Source organism: Vipera ursinii (genome assembly GCF_947247035.1).
Source record: "Vipera ursinii genome assembly, chromosome: Z".
Classification (NCBI taxonomy): Eukaryota; Metazoa; Chordata; class Lepidosauria; order Squamata; family Viperidae; genus Vipera; species Vipera ursinii.
This window is the reverse complement of record NC_139517.1, coordinates 1,197,483-1,217,157: the sequence shown is the minus strand read 5'-3', so window position 1 is coordinate 1,217,157 and position 19,675 is coordinate 1,197,483. Positions and strand designations below refer to the sequence as shown.

General features: G+C 51.2%; 1 protein-coding gene across 1 annotated transcript in view; it reads left to right on the top strand.

Annotated features, from left to right (window-relative positions):
* Window positions 1-18,828, top strand: part of TNK1 (tyrosine kinase non receptor 1) — a 20,636-nt gene extending 1,808 nt beyond the window's left edge. Inside the window, exons 2-14 of the mRNA XM_083377672.1 lie at window positions 4,461-4,643; window positions 5,759-5,832; window positions 8,744-8,938; window positions 9,986-10,138; window positions 10,707-10,975; window positions 11,646-11,772; window positions 13,135-13,281; window positions 14,211-14,305; window positions 14,764-14,970; window positions 15,973-16,049; window positions 16,154-16,503; window positions 17,607-17,702; window positions 18,125-18,828. Coding sequence (XP_083233798.1) covers window positions 4,481-4,643; window positions 5,759-5,832; window positions 8,744-8,938; window positions 9,986-10,138; window positions 10,707-10,975; window positions 11,646-11,772; window positions 13,135-13,281; window positions 14,211-14,305; window positions 14,764-14,970; window positions 15,973-16,049; window positions 16,154-16,503; window positions 17,607-17,702; window positions 18,125-18,247 — 2,076 coding nt within the window. The 5' untranslated portion in view covers window positions 4,461-4,480 and the 3' untranslated portion in view covers window positions 18,248-18,828. The remainder of the gene's footprint in view (window positions 1-4,460; window positions 4,644-5,758; window positions 5,833-8,743; window positions 8,939-9,985; window positions 10,139-10,706; window positions 10,976-11,645; window positions 11,773-13,134; window positions 13,282-14,210; window positions 14,306-14,763; window positions 14,971-15,972; window positions 16,050-16,153; window positions 16,504-17,606; window positions 17,703-18,124) is intronic.
* The last annotated feature ends 847 nt before the right edge of the window (window positions 18,829-19,675 follow it).

The window sequence follows — 19,675 nt, the reverse complement described above, 5'->3', positions numbered from 1 at the left end:
TTATTTTTATTGCCCTGTACACCGCCCTGAGTCCTTCGGGAGAAGGGCGGTATATAAATCAAATAAATAAATAAATAAATAAATAAATAAATAAATAAATAAATATCATACAAATAACAATACATCAATTCATAAATCCATAATGTCAATTCATTCATCAATATCCTGTTTTTTTCGTGCTCTTGTTAAGGTTTGATTTCCCATCGGCATTTGAAATATCTTTATCAGTCATTATTTATATAGCTAAAAAATTTTATTCAAATCAATCCTCCTTTTATCTTCACATTTCCCGTATCAGAAAAAAAAAGTGGGGGAGTGCTATCTTAATTCTAAATCATGTCTTTCCGGAGATTTGTTTTTATTAGCCGTTAATGAGGTCGGAGGTCTCTTTGAAGCCCCCCCCCCATAAAAAATCTACAGGTCAAGGTGACTTACAAGCAAAGTTGTAACAGCATTGAAAAAAAATGGACTTTCGCTCAGCTTTTCACGCTTAATGACCATTGCAGCATCCCCACGCTTAATCGATCGAAGTTCGGACACTTGACATCTGACTCGTATTTATGACGGTTGCAACATGCTGGGGTCACGGGACCTTGTTTGTCGGAAGCCCCCCCGGGAAGGTCGCTAGGGGGATCACCTGACCCCTGGACACCGCAACCGTCATAAGTACAAGTCAGTTTCCGAGTGTCTGAATTTTGATCCCGTGAATTGAGGAAAATTCTGCTGGTTGTAAATGGGAGGAACTGGCTGTAAGTCGCTTTCTTCAGTGGTGTGACACCTTCGGCCACTAAATGGGCGGCCGTAAATGTGAGGACTACCTGTATCAAGTTTCCTTTGATGTTTCTGACACTCCACGGCGGCATAAATTCGCTTTTCCGTGACAAAACTTTAAATCTGCTTGCCTCTATTTTAAAAGTTTTATACCCAGTTTGTGTGGTTTTAATGCTTTATTTGTGCACTACTTCTGCCAGGGAGTGATTCTGATCAATAAATAAATTAAATGAGTCAAATCAGCGGGAGAATTGAGTTTACAAGGCTATCCGCCAGGCCATTTTTGTGAAAGGGAAAACTAAATAGAGGTGAGAGAGGAGATTCACGGCCCCCCTCGTAGAATTGACCTTTGAACCCTAATTCTCATGACAGAGAGTTGGCTGGGGGATTCTGGGAGGGGAAGTCCATCCCTCTTAAAGCGTGCTGGTTGGGGAATTCTGGGAAGAGCCGCTATAAGAGAATATAAATAGCTCCAATTCTGGGAGTTGAAGTCCTTGATCCTTAGTAGATCTTGCACGAACAAGGGGTTGGACTAGATGTTCTTGAGGGACCCCCTACTCTGATTCCATGACATGGATTACAGGAAATAAATGAAAAACCCTGAGTGGCTGGCATGACTTACAATGAGCCAGCCGTGTGCGGCAGCTGCCAAAAAATCCAACACAGTGCTAGGCTGCATTAACAGAGGGATAGAATCAAGATCACGTGGAGTGTTAATACCACTTTACAAGGCCTTGGTAACGCCACACTTGGAATGCTGCATCCAATTTTGGTCACCACGATGTAAAAAAAGAGGTTGAGACTCTGGAAAGAGTGCAGAGAAGAGCAACAAAGGTGATCAGGGGACTGGAGGCTGAAAGATATAAGGAACGGTTGCTGGAATTGGGTATGTGTAGTTTAATGAAGAGGAGGGTGAGGGGTGACACGATAGCAGCCTTCCAGTATCTCAGGGGCTGCCCCAAAGAAGAGGGAGTCAAGCTATTCTCCAAAGCACCTGAAAGCAGGACAAGAAGCAACGGATGGAAACTAGTCAAGGAGAGAAGCAACCTGGAACTGAGGAGGAATTTCCTGACAGTGAGAACAATTAACCAGTGGAACAACCTGCCTCCAGAAGTTGTGAATGCTCCAACACTGGAAGTTTTTAAGAAGAGACTGGACAGCCATTTGCCTGAAATGGTCTAGGGTTTCCTGCCTGAGCAGGGGGCAGGACTAGATGACCTCCAAGGTCCCTTCCAACTTTATTATTATTATTATTGGCCTCTCCTGCAGAGCAAAATCATCCCCTGCTGGGGTGCTTTTGTGTGTGTGTGTGTGTTAAAAACATTTAGAGGGATTAATGTCCTTTTCATTTGCAAAACCTGCAGGGGCCCTGTGAAAGAGCCCCATTAGCAGCCTGCTAATGCCTCCCCTTTCTCTGGCAGTTTCCGGCAAGGGTGGGGGCGGGGCAGAGGATTGGGAGAGGGCAGCCTTTGCGCGGAGGGGGGGCAGATGCCCACTTGGCAAAGAACGCCCAACCAAGTCTAATAATAATAATAATAATAAATTAATTAATAATAATAATAATAATAATAATAATAATAATAATAATAATAATAATAAAAATAAAAATAATAAAAAAAAGTTGGAAGGCTCCTTGGAGGTCATCTAGTCCAACCCCGTGCTCAGTTGTCCCTCCCCTCTCTCGGAGGCTCGAGTTGAGGACCCCTGCCACAGGCCAGGGCCATCAGGGCCATCAGGAGACAGACCCTCCCCCATCTGGGGGCAGCCCCCCCCCACTCTTCATTCCTGCCATACTCAACCTTGGAAGGAGAGAGCAGGTTTTTTTTCTAGCCAGCGCCCAGCCCTTTGGAGAGGGGGGGTCAGCCCCTCCTCTCCCCTCCCCAGAGCCAGGTGCTGGGTTGTTTTTCTTCCAGGGACTCATAGGGTGGGCCTAGCAACCCCCCCCCCCGCCCTCAAGCAGACCCCCTGCTCCTCTGTCAGGTGAGTCAGAGGACCACCCCCCCCGTCCCCCAATCGAACCCACAAGGAGGCCTGGTCAGTTTGGTATCCGTAGGATCAGATGACCCTGGTCCGTGTTTGCATCAGGCTGGGAAGACCTCACTGGGGTGGGGGTGCCCGTGCAGGGAGATGAGGGGAAATTATATATACTAAATTATATATATATACTAAATACCATATTAGATGTGAAGACTCTGGAAAGAGGGCTGAGAAGAGCAACAAAGATGATCAGGGGACTGGAGGCTACAACATACAAGGAACAGTTACAGGAATCGGGGATGCCCAGTTTAATGAAGAGAAGGATCAGGGGAGACAGGATAGCAGTCTTCCAAAATTTGGGGGGGCTGCCCCAAAGAAGAGGGAGTCAAGCTATTCTCCAAAGCACCTGAAGGCAGGAGAAGAAGCAATGGGTGGAAACTAACCAAAGAGAGAAGCAACCTGGAATTAAGGAGGAATTTCCTGACAGTTAACAATTTCCAGACAGAGAACAATTAACCAGTGGAACAGCTTGCCTCAAGAAGTTGTGGGTGCTCCATAGCTGGAGGTTTCTTTAAGAAGAGATTGGACAAACATTTGTCCGGAATGGTATAGGCCAGGGTTTCCTGCCTGAGTAGGGGATTGGACTAGATGACCTCCAAGGTCCCTTCCAACTTTATTATCATTATTATTGTTGTTGTTGTCATCGTCATCATCGTCATCATCATCATCATCCCCCTCGGAGCCCCTGTCCCCTTTGTAACAGAATAACATAGTTGGACGGGACCTTGGAGGTCATCTAGTCCAACCCCCTGCTCAGGCAGGAAACCCTATAGCATTTCAGACCAATGTCTGTCCAGTTTCTTCTTAATTTTTTTTTTTTTACATTTTGATCCCCCCTGCCCCTCTGACGTCCGTCCTCCAGCAACCCCTTTTGCATGGACATTTCCACTGGTCATCGTTATCTAGAGGGGATAATCACATCTCTTTATTTAGTTCTTAAACTTAGAACCTTAGACTCGGACTCCGGCGATTGCAGAGTGGTTTCCTGGAGTTAAAATAAAAAACAACACCCTCTAGAAAATTTTTCAAATTAGGGCAAATATATGGCAAGTTTCTAACAAAGGCATGGCGATGGGAAATATAATACAGAATAGAATAGAATAGAATAGAATAGAATAGAATAGAATAGAATAGAATAGAATAGAATAGAATAGAATAGAATAGAATAGAATAGAATAGAATAGAATAGAATAGAATAGAATAGAATAGAATAGGATAAGATGGGATGGGATGGGATGGGATGGGATGGGATGGGATGGAATGGAATGGAATGGAATGGAATGGAATAGAATAATAAAAGAATAGAATACTTTATTTAGCCAAGCGTCATTAGCCACAGAAGGAATTTGTCTGGTACAGAAACTCTTAGTGTATTTGCAAAACAGAAGAGAAAATAACAATAATATTTTTTTTCCCTTCTGGAACCTGTGGGCAGGACACAGATCCTCTCAGGAAAAGCTCGCTCTAGCCAGTAAGCCAAGCTGCACGCCTAGCAGGAGAAGTCTGGAATTGACAAAAATCTTTCCGCTGATCATTGAACCTGAACTGGGCAAAAACATTGACTGGTTTCACAGCAGCCCCCCCCCCCCCCCGTGAAAGTGGCTTGTGCTTTTTCCACCAATCTGAGGTTTGTCTACTCCTGCACCCCATAGGGCCCCCCCACCCCACCCCGATGGCGCCAGACGACGGCACCGAATGGCTCCTGCAGCTGCTGAGCGAAATTCAGCTGGAGCAGTTTTACACCAGGATCCGAGATGAGCTCCACGTCACCCGTCCGAGCCACTTCGACTACGTCAAGCCCCTCGACCTGGACCGCATCGGCCTGGGGCGCCCAGGTGAGGCCAGGGGTCCTGCTCAGAGCTGCCCCCTCTCGTAAGACTTGGCAAGCTTCTAGTCCTCATGAGGTGCACGGAAAAAAAGGTGGGGAGGGAGTGCAGTATGAAAGGAGTAGGGAATAGGGGTTAAAAAAATGGACACGTGCCTGTTTAAAATAGATACACAGGTAATCCTCGGATTTAGGACCATGCTAAGCAAGATGGTTGTTAAGTGTGTTTTATGACTTTTTTTTTCCTGTTGTTCCGTGAATCCGCTTGTCAGAAGGGGATCACGTGACCCCGGGGACACCGTGACTGTCATAAACATGCGGCAGCTCCTCAATAGCCCAAATTTTGGTCACGGGGGCTGCTGTCATGTGAAAAGCAGTCATAAATCAGCTTTTTCAGGGCGGCTGTAACTCTGAACGGTCGCTAAACAGTTGCAAGTTGAGGGCGCCTGGCACGGAGGAGTCTGCTCAGAGGTGCCATCTCTCGCAAGACTCCCAAAGTTTCTAGTCCTCATGGGCACCAGAGGGGGAAAAGCCGGGGAGGGTGCCTGGTATACAAGGAGGATGAAACGGGGCTTCAAAAGGGACGTAACTCTATTGAAATCAGATATAAAAATCTCCCCTTTCCAAGAACCACTAGCCGGTGGATAAAAACAACATTCCCCCCTCCCCTTCATTTACTTTTTCGCCAATCTTGCTAACTTTAACACTTGTGGACTTCAACTCCCAGAATTCCCTACTCAGCAAAGATTTGCCAGGATTCAGCATGGATACAAGAAGGAATGTAAATAGACTACCTTATCGCCTTCCCCCCCCCGCCCCAATAAAGTAACTTTCTTAATAGATGGTGGGAATGTGATAGATGTAATATATCTTGACTTAAGCAAAATGTGTGTGTGGGGGGGGAATGGCTGGCGGAGGAATTCTGGGAATTGTAGTCCACAAGTCTTCAAGTTACCGAGGTTGGAGACCCCCGACGTATAGAAAGGAACTTATGTTGGGACCATCTCCAGGAGATCACAAAGCCCCTTATCAGGTTGCCTGTTTTGCCGGCAACCTTCATTTGGGCGCGAGTTTGGTTTTCTCGGACCAAGGAATCGTCCCACCGCTTGACGCTTTGTCTTACAGGTCAGCGGCGGCTGGAAGAGGCCTTGAAACGCCGGAAGGGTCAAAGCCAGCGTCCCAAGTCCTGGGTCTATAAGGTGGGTGCCCGGAGCCTCCCTTGAAGGGACACACCCGGTGGGCTTCACACTCGCCCTGGCGTCTCTTAGCAGCAAGCCGTGGGAATCCGGCTGTTTTGACCTGGTGCAGATTTGGGGAAGCGAAAGACGGGGTGGGGATTTATTTCCGGAGGGGGTGGGGAAGCGATGCCACCGCTTGCCAATAGAAGAGAGTCTTTGTAGCTCAGGGCTGAACTGGGAGGGGGTCCTGGGGGGTTTCTTTGCAGACGTTTCGTGACCCAACTAGGGAACATCATCAGTGATAGAAGGGAGGGGGGTTGCAGAGAGGAGGAGGAGGAGGAGGAGGAGGAGGAGGAGGAGGAGGAGGAGGAGGAGGAGGAGGAGGAGGAAGACTACGGGGTCCTTGGTGGTTTCTGAGCTTGATGGCTTTCTTGTAGACCTTTCATGACCCAACTAGGGAACGTCATCAGTGATAGAAGGGAGTGTAGGAAGAGGAGGAGGAGGAGGAGGAGGAGGAGGAGAGGAGGAGGAGTGAGGGGTCCCTGATGCTCTCTGAGCTTGGCTGTTTTCTTGCAGACATTTCCTGACCCAACGAGGGAACATCCTCCTCCGTGCTGGAAATGCATCTCCCCTTCTTCCCAGCACGGATGACGTTCCTTAGTTGGGTCACGAAACATCTGCAAGGAAGCCACCCAGCTCAGCTATCCCTGAGGACCCCACCCCACCCTACCCCCATCACAATGTTGTTCAGGTGACGCCAATTGTGCAATCGGCCACAGCGAGTGACTCAAATCCTGTATAAACTGTCATTTGCCTGCGAGCTCCTGTCTTTGCCGTGTCCGCCGATGCTGTCGGCAAACAGAACCGGGGCGTTCTCTTCGTTGGCTTCAACCATCTCTTGCGCGGACCGTCTTTGGTTGCGCCTGCAAGGCATCCAAACCTGTCGGGATTCGCCCAGGTTGTCCTTCCTGACTGCCGCTCAGGAGGATGTTTGGAACGTGCTTATTAAATTTTGCGTACTATTGTTTTTTTGTGGTTATTGCTGCTTCTTGCCTGGCCAGCCAGATGTTCAGGCTGGCCTTTTCATCCACTGTTCGAGTCCTTCCCAAACACCTAAGATAGGCAGACGTGGCTGTTTGTTGGAGAAAAGCTATCATTCTAGAAAGAGGGCTCTATTATTACTACAGAATAGTTGGTTGCGAAGTCAGCCAGATGTTGAGGCTGGATTTGGCCCGTTTATCCACTTCCTGAGGATCTGGGCTGGACAGATGTTTTTCGATGGGGTTGAAGGCCTCCCCGGAGGACATCAGTTCTTTCAAGCAAAGCTGCCTTTTGCAATTCACCGATGGGGGATTTGGTCAATGCCAATGCTGATCAAGGGGTGCTCCAGATGTTTTGGGATTGCATCCACGACGCTTATCACAACTATGATTTGTTGCATGTTGAGCCAGATGTTTAGGTTGGATTTGGCATTTTTGTCTGCCTCTTGAGTCCTTCCCAAGGACCTGAAATAGGCAAATGTGGTTGTTTGATTGGGGGATAAAGGATGTCAGCTATTCCAAGTCAAGCTGCCATTTATCTATCTATCTATCTATCTATCTATCTATCTATCTATCTATCTATCTATCTATTATCTATCTATCTATCTATCTATCTATCTATCTATCTATTATCTATCTATCTATCTATCTATCTATCTATCTATCTATCTATCTATCTATCTTTATCATCTATCTATCTATCTATCTATCTATCTATCTGTCTGTCTGTCTGTCTATCTATCTGTCTGTCTATCTATCTATCTTTATCATCTATCTATCTGTCTGTCTGTCTATCTATCTATCTATCTATCTTTATCATCTATCTAACTATCTATCTATCTATCTATCTATCTATCTATCTATCTATCTATCTATCTATCTATCTCTATATCATGTATTTATCTATCATCTATCTCTCATGTATTTATCTATCTATCATCTATCTATCTATATCATTTATCTATGATCTATCATGTATCTATCATGTATTTATCTATCTATCTATCTCTCATGTATTTATCTATATCATGTATTTATCATCTATCTATCTCTCATGTATTTATCTATCTATCTATCATCTATCTATCTATATCATTTATGATCTATCATGTATCTATCATGTATTTATCTATCTATCTATCATGTATTTATCATGTATTTATCTATCTATATCTATCATTTATCATGTATCTATCTATCATGTATTTATCTATGTATCTATCATGTATATATCTACCTATATCTCTCCTATCTATCTATCTATCTATCTATCTATCTATCTATCTATCTATCTATCAATCTTTCTATCATGTATTTATCTATCTCATTTATCTATCATGTGTCTATCATGTAACTATCTATATCATGCATCTATTATGTATTTATCTATCATATATCTATCACGATCTATCATGTTTTATCTCTATCATGCATCTCTCTCTCTCTCTCTCTCTCTCTCTCTCTCTCTCTCTCTCTCTCTCTCTCTTGCATCTATTTATCTATCATTTATTTATTTGTTTGTAAAATGTATTGCCCCACCCTGCCCCATCTGATCACAAGAGAACTCTGGGCGGTTTACAATCTTTTTGCAATTAACCGCTGGGGATTTTGCCAATGCCGTCGGTATTCAACTGGTGCTCCAGATGTTTTGGGATTGCCCCCAAGGTGCCTGTCACTGCTACTATGGGTCCCGTTAGAGTCAGCCAGATGTTTGGGTTTGGCCCATTTCTCCACCTTACGGACGAGTGGAGGGTGGAGGCCGTGGAAACCCCGAGTTAAGTCTGAATTTACTTTGTCTACCAAATCTGAACTTCGCTCCGGTTTAGCGCTTCGCGCCACCGCGACGGGCACCTGTGCCACCGTGTGTTCCCTTCTCTTTTTTGCCCCACCAGATGTTCACAGGGGGACGAATCCCAGAAAACGAAGAGACCCCCAACCCCCAGCGCCCGGCTCCTCCCCGCCTGGACACGGACGCCTCCCTCAAGTGCCTGATTGGCGAGTGGGACCTCCACATGTGCGAGCGGCTGGGCGACGGATGCTTCGGGGTGGTGCATCGCGCCGAGTGGCACGCGCCGGGGGGCGTCTTGGTAAGCGCCTGGCCCATGGGCCTGCCTGTTGCTCGGCAAAAGGGACCCCGGCTTTACCTGCGCCTGGCCAAACTAGGCGCCCAGGTCCTTGGAACGCAACTTGGTTCAGCCAGCAATTGACAAAGAGGCAGTCTGTTTAGCGACTGTTCCAAGTTACCATGTCCAAAAAAAATTGGCTTACGACTGGTCCTCACTCTTACGACGCTTGCAGCATCCCCACAGTTACGGAATCAAGATTCAGGCGCTTGGCAAGCAGCGTGTTTTTACGACGGTCGCAGCATCCTGTGACCCCAGCTGTATCAAAAAATGTTGTAAAATTGAGCGTGACTCTTTAATCCAGGGCTCTTCAAACTTGGCCCTTTGATGACTTGTGGACTTCAATTCCCAGAATTCCTCAGCCAGCATGCCTGGCTGAGGAATTCTGGGAGTTGAACTCCACAAGTCATGAAAGGGTCATAGTTCCCTCACGTGGGCTGAGGAATTCTGGGAGTTGAAGTCCACAAGTGATCAAAGGGTCATAGTTCCCTCACGCCGGCTGAGGAATCCTGGGAGTTGAAGTCCACAAGTGATCAAAGGGTCATAGTTCCCTCACACCGGCTGAGGAATTCTGAGAGTTGAAGTCCACAAGTGATCAAAGGGTCATAGTTCCCTCACACCGGCTGAGGAATTCTGGGAGTTGAAGTCCATAAAAGGGCCAAGTTTGAAGACCCCTGATGTAGGTAGTCCTCAGCGTAGAACAATTTGTTTATTGACCGTTTGAAATTACTAAAAATCTGACTTATGACCGTTTTCCACACTTACGACCGTGGCAGCATCCTCGTGGCCACGTGATCAGAATTTGGATGCTTGGCGACTGACTCGTATTTACGACGGTTGCAGTGTTCCATGGTTCAGGCGGATCCCCTTTTGCGAACTTTTGGGAAGCGAACTCAATAGGGAAGCGAGATTCGCTTAACAGTCACTAAATGAAAGTGTCGCAATTCGAGGACTGTCTAGAGGGAGCATTGTGCCTTGTTAGGCAGCAGCTGCGTTCCTTTCCTCTGCTAGATCCCGGTGGCCGTGAAGACGCTGCGGTCGGACGTCTCCTCCGATCCGGGGGCCCTGATTGACTTCCTCAATGAGGTCAACGCCATGTGCTGCCTGGATCACCCCAATCTCCTCCGCCTCCACGGGGTGGTGCTCACCCAGCCCCTCAAGATGGTAAGGGGGACCCCAACGACTTGCCTCCAGAAGTTGTGCATGCTCCGTCACTGGAGGTTTAGGGTCTCCTCCTTGAGCAAGAGGTTGGACTAGATGACCTCCAGGGTCCCATCCAACTCTGTTATTCTGTAAGGCTCTCCTCGAGCAGGAGGTTGGACTAGATGACCTCCAGGGACCCTTCCACCTCTGTTATTCCATTAGTCTCCTTCCAAACTTTTCCTGGGAAGGGGAGGGGCAAATGAAGAGCAGGAGGGGCCGGGCATCCAGAAGACGGGTGCAAAGATTCTCTCTCGCTGAGTTCACACGACCTGTGTAACTCACCCAGGGGGGAAACCATCTAGGATTGCCTTTCAACACATTTATTCTGGTTAATTTTATTTCCCCACCCCCCCGTCCTGCTGGGTTATTTTGGGGTTCAGAGGACGGGGCGATGGGTCGGGGGGGGCACTGTTAACCCTTTTCTCTCGAACTTGGCCCTTTGATGACTTGTGGACGCTGGCTGGGGAATTCTGGGAGTTGAAGTCCACAACTCATCAGAGGGCCAAGTTTGAAGATCTGCTGTTGGCAGGTAACGGAGTTGGCCACGCTGGGCTCCCTCTACGACCGGCTCCAGCCGCCTTTCCCTCTGCACCAGCTCTGGAGCTATGCCGTCCAGGTGGCCGGGGCCATGGCTTACCTGGAGTCCAAGCTCTTCGTCCACCGGGATCTGGCCGCCCGGAACATCCTGCTGGTCACCGAGGACCACGCCAAAATTGGCGACTTCGGCCTGATGCGCCCACTGTCCAGCAAGAGTGACCGCTATGTCATGTCCGCCCACCGGCGCATCCCGTTCGCCTGGTAAGGCTCTCCGAGGCCAGGAGGGTTTAATCCCCCACTTCTCCCATCTCCTCAGGCTGCTGCTGAGCCCTCAGCGGCCATGAGGACTAGCGCCTTGCAGGGTGCTGGCGAGACCTGAATGAAGGAACGTACCATACCAGGATTTCAGGGTGAGATGTGGGTTTTCAGAAGAGGCCAGACAGCTGGTCTTGTCTGAAATGGTCTCTAGGGTCTTCTGATTGACTGGGGGGGGCTGGACTAGAAGACCTCCAAGGCCCCTTCCAACTCTGTTATTCGGCTATCTCCCTTCCCTTCCCTTCCCTTCCCTTCCCTTCCCTTCCCTTCCCTTCCCTTCCCTTCCCTTCCCTTCCCTTCCCTTCCCTTCCCTTCCCTTCCCTTCCTGGACAGCCACTTGTCTGAAATGATAAAGGGTCTCCTGCTTGAGCAGGGGCTAGACTAGATGACCTCCAGGATCCCTTTCAATCCTTCTGTTAAATTTTATTCTGCTATTCTGCTTTCTTCCTTCCTTCCTGATTGGACATCCACTTTCCTGAAATGGTAGAGGGTCTCCTGGTTAAGCAGGGGGTTGGACTAGATGACCTCCAAGACCCCTTCCAGCTCTATTCTGATTCCCCAGCTCAGGTGGGCTGCGGGTGACCAGGTGACCGACCCCACCTTGTTGCCCCTCCAGGTGCGCCCCCGAGAGCCTGCGCCTGGGCGTCTTCACCAGCGCCTCGGACGTCTGGATGTTTGGGGTGACCCTCTGGGAGATCTTCTCCTACTGCGAGGAGCCCTGGGTGGGCTTGAGCGGCAGGCAGGTGAGACCCAGAGGGGGCGCCCTCTAAACAGGCACGGGGGAGGGGCCAGTGGTTAGAGCCGGTGCCGGTCTGGGGGATGATGGGAAGTGTAGTCTGAGGCCTGGAGGGGGCGGGGGGCGGGTAAGGGGTAAGGGCTTGGCCAGCCAGAAACTGTTCAGAGCTGCTTTGCCAGGGGTGGTGGTCAAAAAAGTCAAGATGGCGGACGGGCAAAGAAAACACCCGCCTGTTTGATTTTTTTTTCCTCCATGCACGAAAACGGACACAAAAATGGGCAAGGGTTTGATGACGGCTGCCATCTAGAGGCAGTTTGGTCTAGTGGTTGTGGCGTCAGGTTAGAAACCAGGAGACGGTGAGTTCTAGTCCTGCCTTAAATATGAAAGCCGGCTGGGTGATTTTAGGCCAATCGCCAGGAGACGGTGAGCTCTAGTCCCACCTTAGATGTCTAAGTGACTGGGTGATTTTGGGCCAATCGCCAGGAGACGGTGAGTTCTAGTCCCACCTTAGATGTCTAAGTGACTGGGTGATTTGGGGCCAATCGCCAGGAGACGGTGAGTTCTAGTCCCACCTTAGATGTCTAAGTGACTGGGTCACTTTGGGCCAATCGCCAGGAGACGGTGAGTTCTAGTCCCACCTTAGATGTCTAAGTGACTGGGTGATTTGGGGCCAATCGCCAGGAGACGGTGAGTTCTAGTCCCACCTTAGATGTCTAAGTGACTGGGTGATTTTGGGCCAATCGCCAGGAGACGGTGAGTTCTAGTCCCACCTTAGATATCTAAGTGACTGAGTGATTTTGGGCCAATCGCCAGGAGACTGGGAATTCTAGTCCCACCTTAGATGTCTAAGTGACTGGGTGATTTTGGGCCAATCGCCAGGAGACGGTGAGTTCTAGTCCCACCTTAGATGTCTAAGTGACTGGGTGATTTTGGGCCAATCGCCAGGAGACGGTGAGTTCTAGTCCCACCTCAGTTGTCTAAGTGACTGGGTGACTTTGGGCCAATCACCAGGAGACTGGGAATTCTAGTCCCTCCTTAAGCATGAAATCCATCTGAATGACATTGGGCCAATCACTAGGAGACGGTGAGTTCTAGTGCACCTACAGCATGAAAGCCAGCTGGGTGACTTTGACCTAGTCCCTCTCTCAGCCCAGCCCACCTCACAGGGTTGTTGTGTTGGGGGAAAAAATAGGAGATGGAAGCAATATTAGGCATGTTCGCTGCCTTAAGTTATTTATAAAAATAGCAGAGACAGCACAAAAAAGCTATTTTTTTTCCCGTTAAGCGACTTTTGAGCTTCTGGCAGATCTTGTGTGCTCCTGACCGTGAAACGGATGCTTTATTTTTCCTTCCTGACCCCCCCCCCCAGATCATGATCAAAATCGACCGAGAAGGAGGCCGCTTGGAAAAGACGGAAGATTGTCCCAGAGGCATCTACGCCCTGGCGCTCAAGTGCTGGGCCCACAACCCGGAAGAGCGGCCCAAATTCCGGGAAATTGTCCACCTGTTGCAGGAGGTCAGAGGAAGGCTGGGTTCACACAACACCTGGGGTGGGTCCGGGGGGAAAAAAGGCTCTTTTTTGGTCCAGGATCCTGTCTGGTTACGTTGGGACTGCCAGGTGGCTGGCATCAGCCTGTCTAGGGCAGGGGCCTCCCAACGTGGCCACTTTTAAGACTTGTGGACTTCAACTCCCAGAATTCCCCAGCCAGCAGCCATTGTGCTACCACTGCTAGGGATTCTGGGAATTGAAGTCCACACATCTGGAAGCCAGGGAGTTTGAAGAGCCCTGTTTTAGGGTCTGAAGATATGTGGACTTCAACTCCCAGAATTCCCTAGCCAGCAGCCATGCTTGTTGCTGCCACTGCTAGGGATTCTGGGAACTGGAGTCCACACATCCGGAAGGCAGGGAATTTAGAGACCCTTGGTTTAGGGTCTGAAGATATGTGGACTTCAGCTCCCAGAATTCTCCAGCCAGCAGCTATGCTTGTTGCTGCCGCCACTGCTAGGGATTCTGGGAGTTGAAGTCCGCACATAGTCCCAGATTTAAAGCCATTCTTTTAGTGACTGTTTGAAGTTACAACGGCAGTGAAAAAAATGACTTAGGACTGTGTTTTGCTCTTACGGCTGTTGCAACATCCCGATGGTCACATGATCAAAATTCAGGCACTCGGCAACCGACTCGTATTTGCGACGGTTGCAGGGTCCAGGGTTCGCGTGAGCCCCTTTTGCAACCTGCTGACAAGTGAAGTCCATGGAGAAGCCGGATTCGCTTAACAACGGTGTGACTCACTTTAACAACCGCAGTGACTAGGCAAGAAAGTCGTAGAGTGGGGCAAAACTCACTTAACAACTGCCTTGCTTAGCAACGGGAATGTTGCCCGCTTGACTTTTTTTTTTTTAAACCACACCCCCTCAGACGTGTCTCTGTGTGTCTTTTTAACCCAGCTGCGTCCCAAGGAGAGGAAGGCCATTCGTGCGTTCGGTGAGCCCGGCTGGCTAAGGGTGGAAGCAAACGACCCGGTCACCATTATCGAAGGCGGGTGAGTGAAGACGCTGGGACCTCTTTCGGGGTGGGGAAGGGGAGGGGAGGGGTCTGCACTCCCTCGCCCCCCCTTCCCAATCACACAGCCGGCCTAACTCTTCAGCTCCATCCTGCTTTGCAAGTTTCTAGTCCTCCATGTCCGATTTCCGTTCTTCTCTTCTGATCGCTCCTCGCCTCTGTTCCAAGAGTCACAAGAGGTCAAGGGTCCGTGAGGTCATCTAGGCCAACCCCTTTCCCCGCTTACCTTTATCCATCTAGCATCGATGTAGACTCGCTTAAGGCTTCTCGTAATTTTATTCCTTTGTCCTTGAGATGCTGCAAGGACAATTTTCTTTTGTCCCAAGCATTCCCCGGCTTCCTACGTCAATGGGAGTTGTAGTCCAAAACTCCAGCGGGGGACCCCGTGGGGTACATTCCTCTTATTCTCCCCTTCCCTCTTTTCTTTTGCCCCTCCAGCCCCGAATCGTCCACCTGGCGAGGGCAGAACAAGCGGACCCTCAAAGTCGGCATCTTCCCGTCTTCCGTCCTGGCGGCAGTTGAGGATGCGGCGCCCCCTGTTGGAGCTACGCGGATCAGCCACCCCATCCGAAGCTCCTTCCTTCACCTGAGTCACGGGGACATCGACCCTGAGCGAGGGTGGGGGTCTCCGGACCACAAGGAGGAGTATGTGTTGGGGGGGGAGGGGTTGGGCGTCACACACACATACAGACACACACACACACCCCATTGAAAAGGTGTGTCTTAGGACCCCTGCAGGACCATACCCAGTATTTGTATGTGTCCTGCCATCTGGTGGTCAGCAGTGGTACTGCCCTTTCTGTCCAGGCTGCAGCAAGTAGGGCTAAGGCCATCCCAGCAAGCAGAGGAGCCTGGAAAGGGGAGGGGGCAGCTGGACCCCCACCCCAGGGGAGTCACATCAGTGGGATCAGGGACCCAACCGGGACACCCGGTTTGATTTCCATGCCCCGAAAAGAATTACAGATTGTCCTCAAACTTACGGCCACAATCGGAACTGGAATTTCTGGTGAGAATATCTGAAAGGGTGTGGGGGTTCCTGAGTATGTGCAAAAGGAGCCCCCCCTCCCTTAAAATTTGAGCCCAGGGTCTGCAGATGGTGTCTTTCTGGGCCTGTCTTCCTCAACCTCGGGCACGTTAAGGTGTGTGGACTTCAAAGCCAGCAGGGGGAATTCTGGGAGTTGAAGCCCACACGTCTTGAGGACAGGTGAAGCAACGGTCCAAGTAGGCAGTCCTCGACTTACGAGCCTGTTGCTAAGCGAGACATTTCTTAAGCGAATTTCGCTCCGTTGCACGCCCTGCCTCGCCGCAGCTGCGAAGAAAATCACGGCGGTTGTTCAGCGAGTGGCACGGTCCTTAAGTGAATCCCGCAGCCTGGTGGGAAGCCAGCCGGGAAGGTCGCAAAAATGACCCCGGGAGGCTGCGACCGTTATAAATACGTGCCGGTTTGCCAAGCGAGCGCCCAAATTTTTGCTCCCGTGACCTTTGGGAGGCTGTGACGGTCGTAAGCACGAGGACCGGTCATCAGTTCACTTTTCCCGTGCCCGTTGCAACTTCGAACAGACACCAAAGGAATGGGGGCGAGGCGAGGACGGACTGTAACGGGCCGTCGCTAAGCGGAACATGGGTGTTTCGTCTTCTTCATCCTAGGAAGAAACCAAAAGTGCGTGGGGGGAATCTCAGTCCCCAGAATTCCAGCAACAACAAGCAGCTGCTGCAACTGGCGCGTGAGTCTCCCCCTCCCCTTAATGGGTGTTTTTTGGGGGAGGGTCTTGTGCCCCTCTTCCCCCACCTGGTTTATTAAACCTCCCCCCCCTGCTGTCCCCTGCAGGCCTGTCCAAAAGCCTGGAGTCCATCTCCGAGTGGTCCATCCTGCGTCACAAGCCGAGGTTCCCCCCGTTCCGGACGGAGGGGCCTAGCCGGACCCCCCAGCGGCGGTTCAGCGACCTGCCCACCCCCCTCCCGTCGTCCCCCCCTCAGCCGGAGAGCCGCAGCCCCAAGGCCGCGGCCCGCATCCCGAACCCGGCCCTGCCTTCCTGGGCCCTGCCCAAGGCAGAGGCTGCGGGGGCCAAGGAGAAGGAGCAGCGGGGGCCCCGCCCGGGCCCCAAAGGCGCTGGGGGGCCACTCCCGCCCAGTGGGCCGAGGCTGACCATGGGGGAGATCGAGAAGAAGATCAAGGAGGTAAGGGACCGCCTTCCACGAGGCCCACCGGGTCTAGTTTCAAAGCGGGGGGGGTGGGGTGGAGGGGGAACCCTGTGAGCATCCATCCGGGCTTTGTCCTCTCAAACTGGATCTGGGCTGGGCTGCTGGGGAGGGGGAGGTCGTTTCCTTCCCCTCCTTCTCTGGGTTAGGGGTCAAGGAAGGGATCACTGGTGGATTGGAAGAGCTTGCAGTGGAGCTCCTTAAAGGGAAAGGAGACCACAGGGAGATATTCCCAGAGCTGATCTGAAAACCCCTTGGAAAAATTCTTTACAGGTAAATCCTCGACTTACAACAGTTTAGTGACCATTCTGGCCGCCCTGGAAAAAGTGACTTATGACCGTTTTTCACACTTACGACCGTTGCAGCCTCCCTGTGGTCACGTGATCAGGGTTCGGACGCTCGGCAACTGACTCGTATTTACGATGGCCGCAGCGTGCCGGGGTGTGTGTGTGTCACGTGATCCCCCTTTTGCGACCTTCTGGCAAGCAAAGTCCATGGGGCGGAGCCCGATTCGCTTAACGACCGTGTGACTCACTTAGCGCCTGCAGTAATTAACTGTGGCAGAAAGGTCATAAAATGGGGCAAAACTCAGATTAACGACGGTCTGACTTAGCTGGGCTCAGATTGTGCTCATTAAGTCGAGGATTACCTGTATTAAATTTATTCCTTATTAAATTTATTTGCTGCCCATCTCTGATTTCCAGAACACCCTCTCTGCTATAATAATAATAATTAATAATAATAATAATAATAATAATAATAATAATAATAATAATAATAATAATAATAATGAGGATGAGGATGAGGATGATGTTGGAAGGGACCTGGGAGGTTGTCTAGTCCAACCCCCTGCCTTCGTGAATTCTGCTTAACCCTTCCCGGTGGAGATGGGTATTGTAGTCCCAAAGACAGGCAGGGGCTGGACACGGGAAGGCTAGCCAATCCTTGAAGGGGGAGGGCTCGTTGGCGCCCCTTTCTTCTCTTGAGCCCCCGCCCCCCCAAGCGAGGGAGTTGGGGGTCGGCCCCCTGCGGCCCCTTGGCTGAGGCTGCCCGTTTGCCCCTCCCCTCCCCCCCCCCCGCAGGTGGAGGAGCGGGTCCACGGGGTGACCACGGAGGAGTGCCTGGAGGCCCTGCGGATGAACAGCTGGGAGGTGCCCAAGACGGTCCAGCTGCTGAAGGTGGGAAGCCCTGTGGGGCGGCCAGCTGTTTTCCAGCTGTGCCTCCTGGATGGGGAGGGCAGCGGGAGAGGGAGGGGCTTCCGGGAGCCTCTGGCATGACCCGCGTCTTCCGTCCTCGCCTTCGCCCTTTCCTACTTTCCTTCCTCCCTCCCTTTCTTGCTTTTATCCCTCCTTTTTTCTTCCTTTCCTTCTTCCCTCTCCATTTCCCTCCCTCTTTTGCCTTCTCTCCTTCCCTCCATCCCCCTTCCTTCCTGTCTCCTTTCCCTCCCTCCCTCCTTCCCTCTCTTCCTCTTTTTCCTTCCTTCCATCCCCCTTCCTTCCTGTCCCCTTTCCCTCCCTCCCTCCCTCCCTCTCGCCTTCCTTCCTTCCTTCCTCCCTCTTTTGCCTTCTCTCCTTCCCTCCTTCCCTTCCCCCCCCCCCAGGTCCACCAGCTCTTCAACCTGAGCTCCCTCTCCTGGGAGGAATGCCGGCGCGTCCTGGAGAAGCACCGCTGGGATCTGGCCATGGCCTCCCGCTACGTGCTCGGCCGGGGGCTCCGCAGCTGAGCCTCTCCCGGGATCCCCTGGGCAGGAGAGCAGCCCGCTGGCCGCGCGGAGGGGCGACCCAAAGGCCAGCCGGCCGGCCCCCTTCTGGCCGACGAGGCACCGGAGCCAGCGGCCCGGTTGAACCTGCCCCGCTCTGAACCTCGGGACACAAGCTCCTAGTCCTCTTCGAGGAGGCACACCTCCGCTGGGCTGCGCCCCGGAACCCCCCCTCCCTTATTTTATAAGTTGCGTTTTTGCCCCCCAAGGATCTGCGGGCTTCCTTATTTATGAGCACGGCTGGCTTTGCCTTCGCTCGATCTGGGGGGGGTCCTCCAGACAGCCCCCCCTCACCAAACGCCCATGCGCGTTCAGTGGCGGGCGGGGGTCGGTCGGCAGTGGGCGAAAGCGGGGCTCTGCGAGGGAAGCGCCTTCCCGGCTGTCTTTTCCTTATGTAAATATGGGCCAAATATGGGCAATAAAGGCGAACAGCTGCGCGTGGCTCCTGGGGGGGTCTTTGGAGGAGGGGAGGAGTGGGGAAGTGGAGGAGGAAGAGGTGAGGAAGAGAAGAGGCAGGGAGAAGGGAAGAGGCACGGAAAAGGAGAAGGAAGGGGAGAGGGGGAGGACAGGGAAAAAGGGAGGGAGGAGGAAGTAGGGAGGGGAAGGGAAGAGGGGGAGGGGAGGAGACAGGGAAAAGGAGGAAGGGAAGAGGAAATAAGGAGGGGAAGGGAAGAGGGGGAGGAAAGGAGAGGGAAAAGGAGAGAGGGAGGAGGAAGTAGGGAGGGGAAGGGAAGGAAAGGAGAGGGAAAAGGAGGAAGGGAGGAGGAAGTAGGGAGTGGGAGGGGAGGAGAGGGAAAAGGAGGCAGGAGGAAGTAGGGAGGGGAAGCAAAGAGGCACAGAAACGGAGAAGGGAAGAGGGGGAGGGGAGGAGACAGGGAAAAGAAGGAAGAGAAGAGGAGGCAGGGAGGGGGAGGAAGAGGAGGGGAAGGGAAAAGGAGGCGGGGACAGGGAAGAAAAGGAAGAGGAGGGGAAGGAGAGGAAGAGGAGGAAGGGAAGAGAGAGGAAGAGGCGGAGACACAAAGACCCACTCCGAGGGTGTTGTCAGAATCCATTTATATCATATTCATAAATGGAATGTTTCAAACATTATTCCATGGATTCTGCCATCTTCCAAAGAGAAGAGAATGGATGTGTATTGAACCGGTATTAGGCATTTCAAAGGAAAGGAGAAGCCTTTTGAACTGGGGAAACAAAAGGGGGGGGCTAGCATCTGGCTTGTGTCACGGAAGACAGCAATAAACATGAAGGGCCCTAAGTTCCTTTTTCCCACGAGAGGGATGATACAGAGAAAGGATGGGGGACTGACCAAATGGGGCTAAGGGGGATTAAACCGGGAACTCTTTATAAGGGTTTACTTCGTGGGATAATATTAAGTCCTGTCTCGTATTCCTA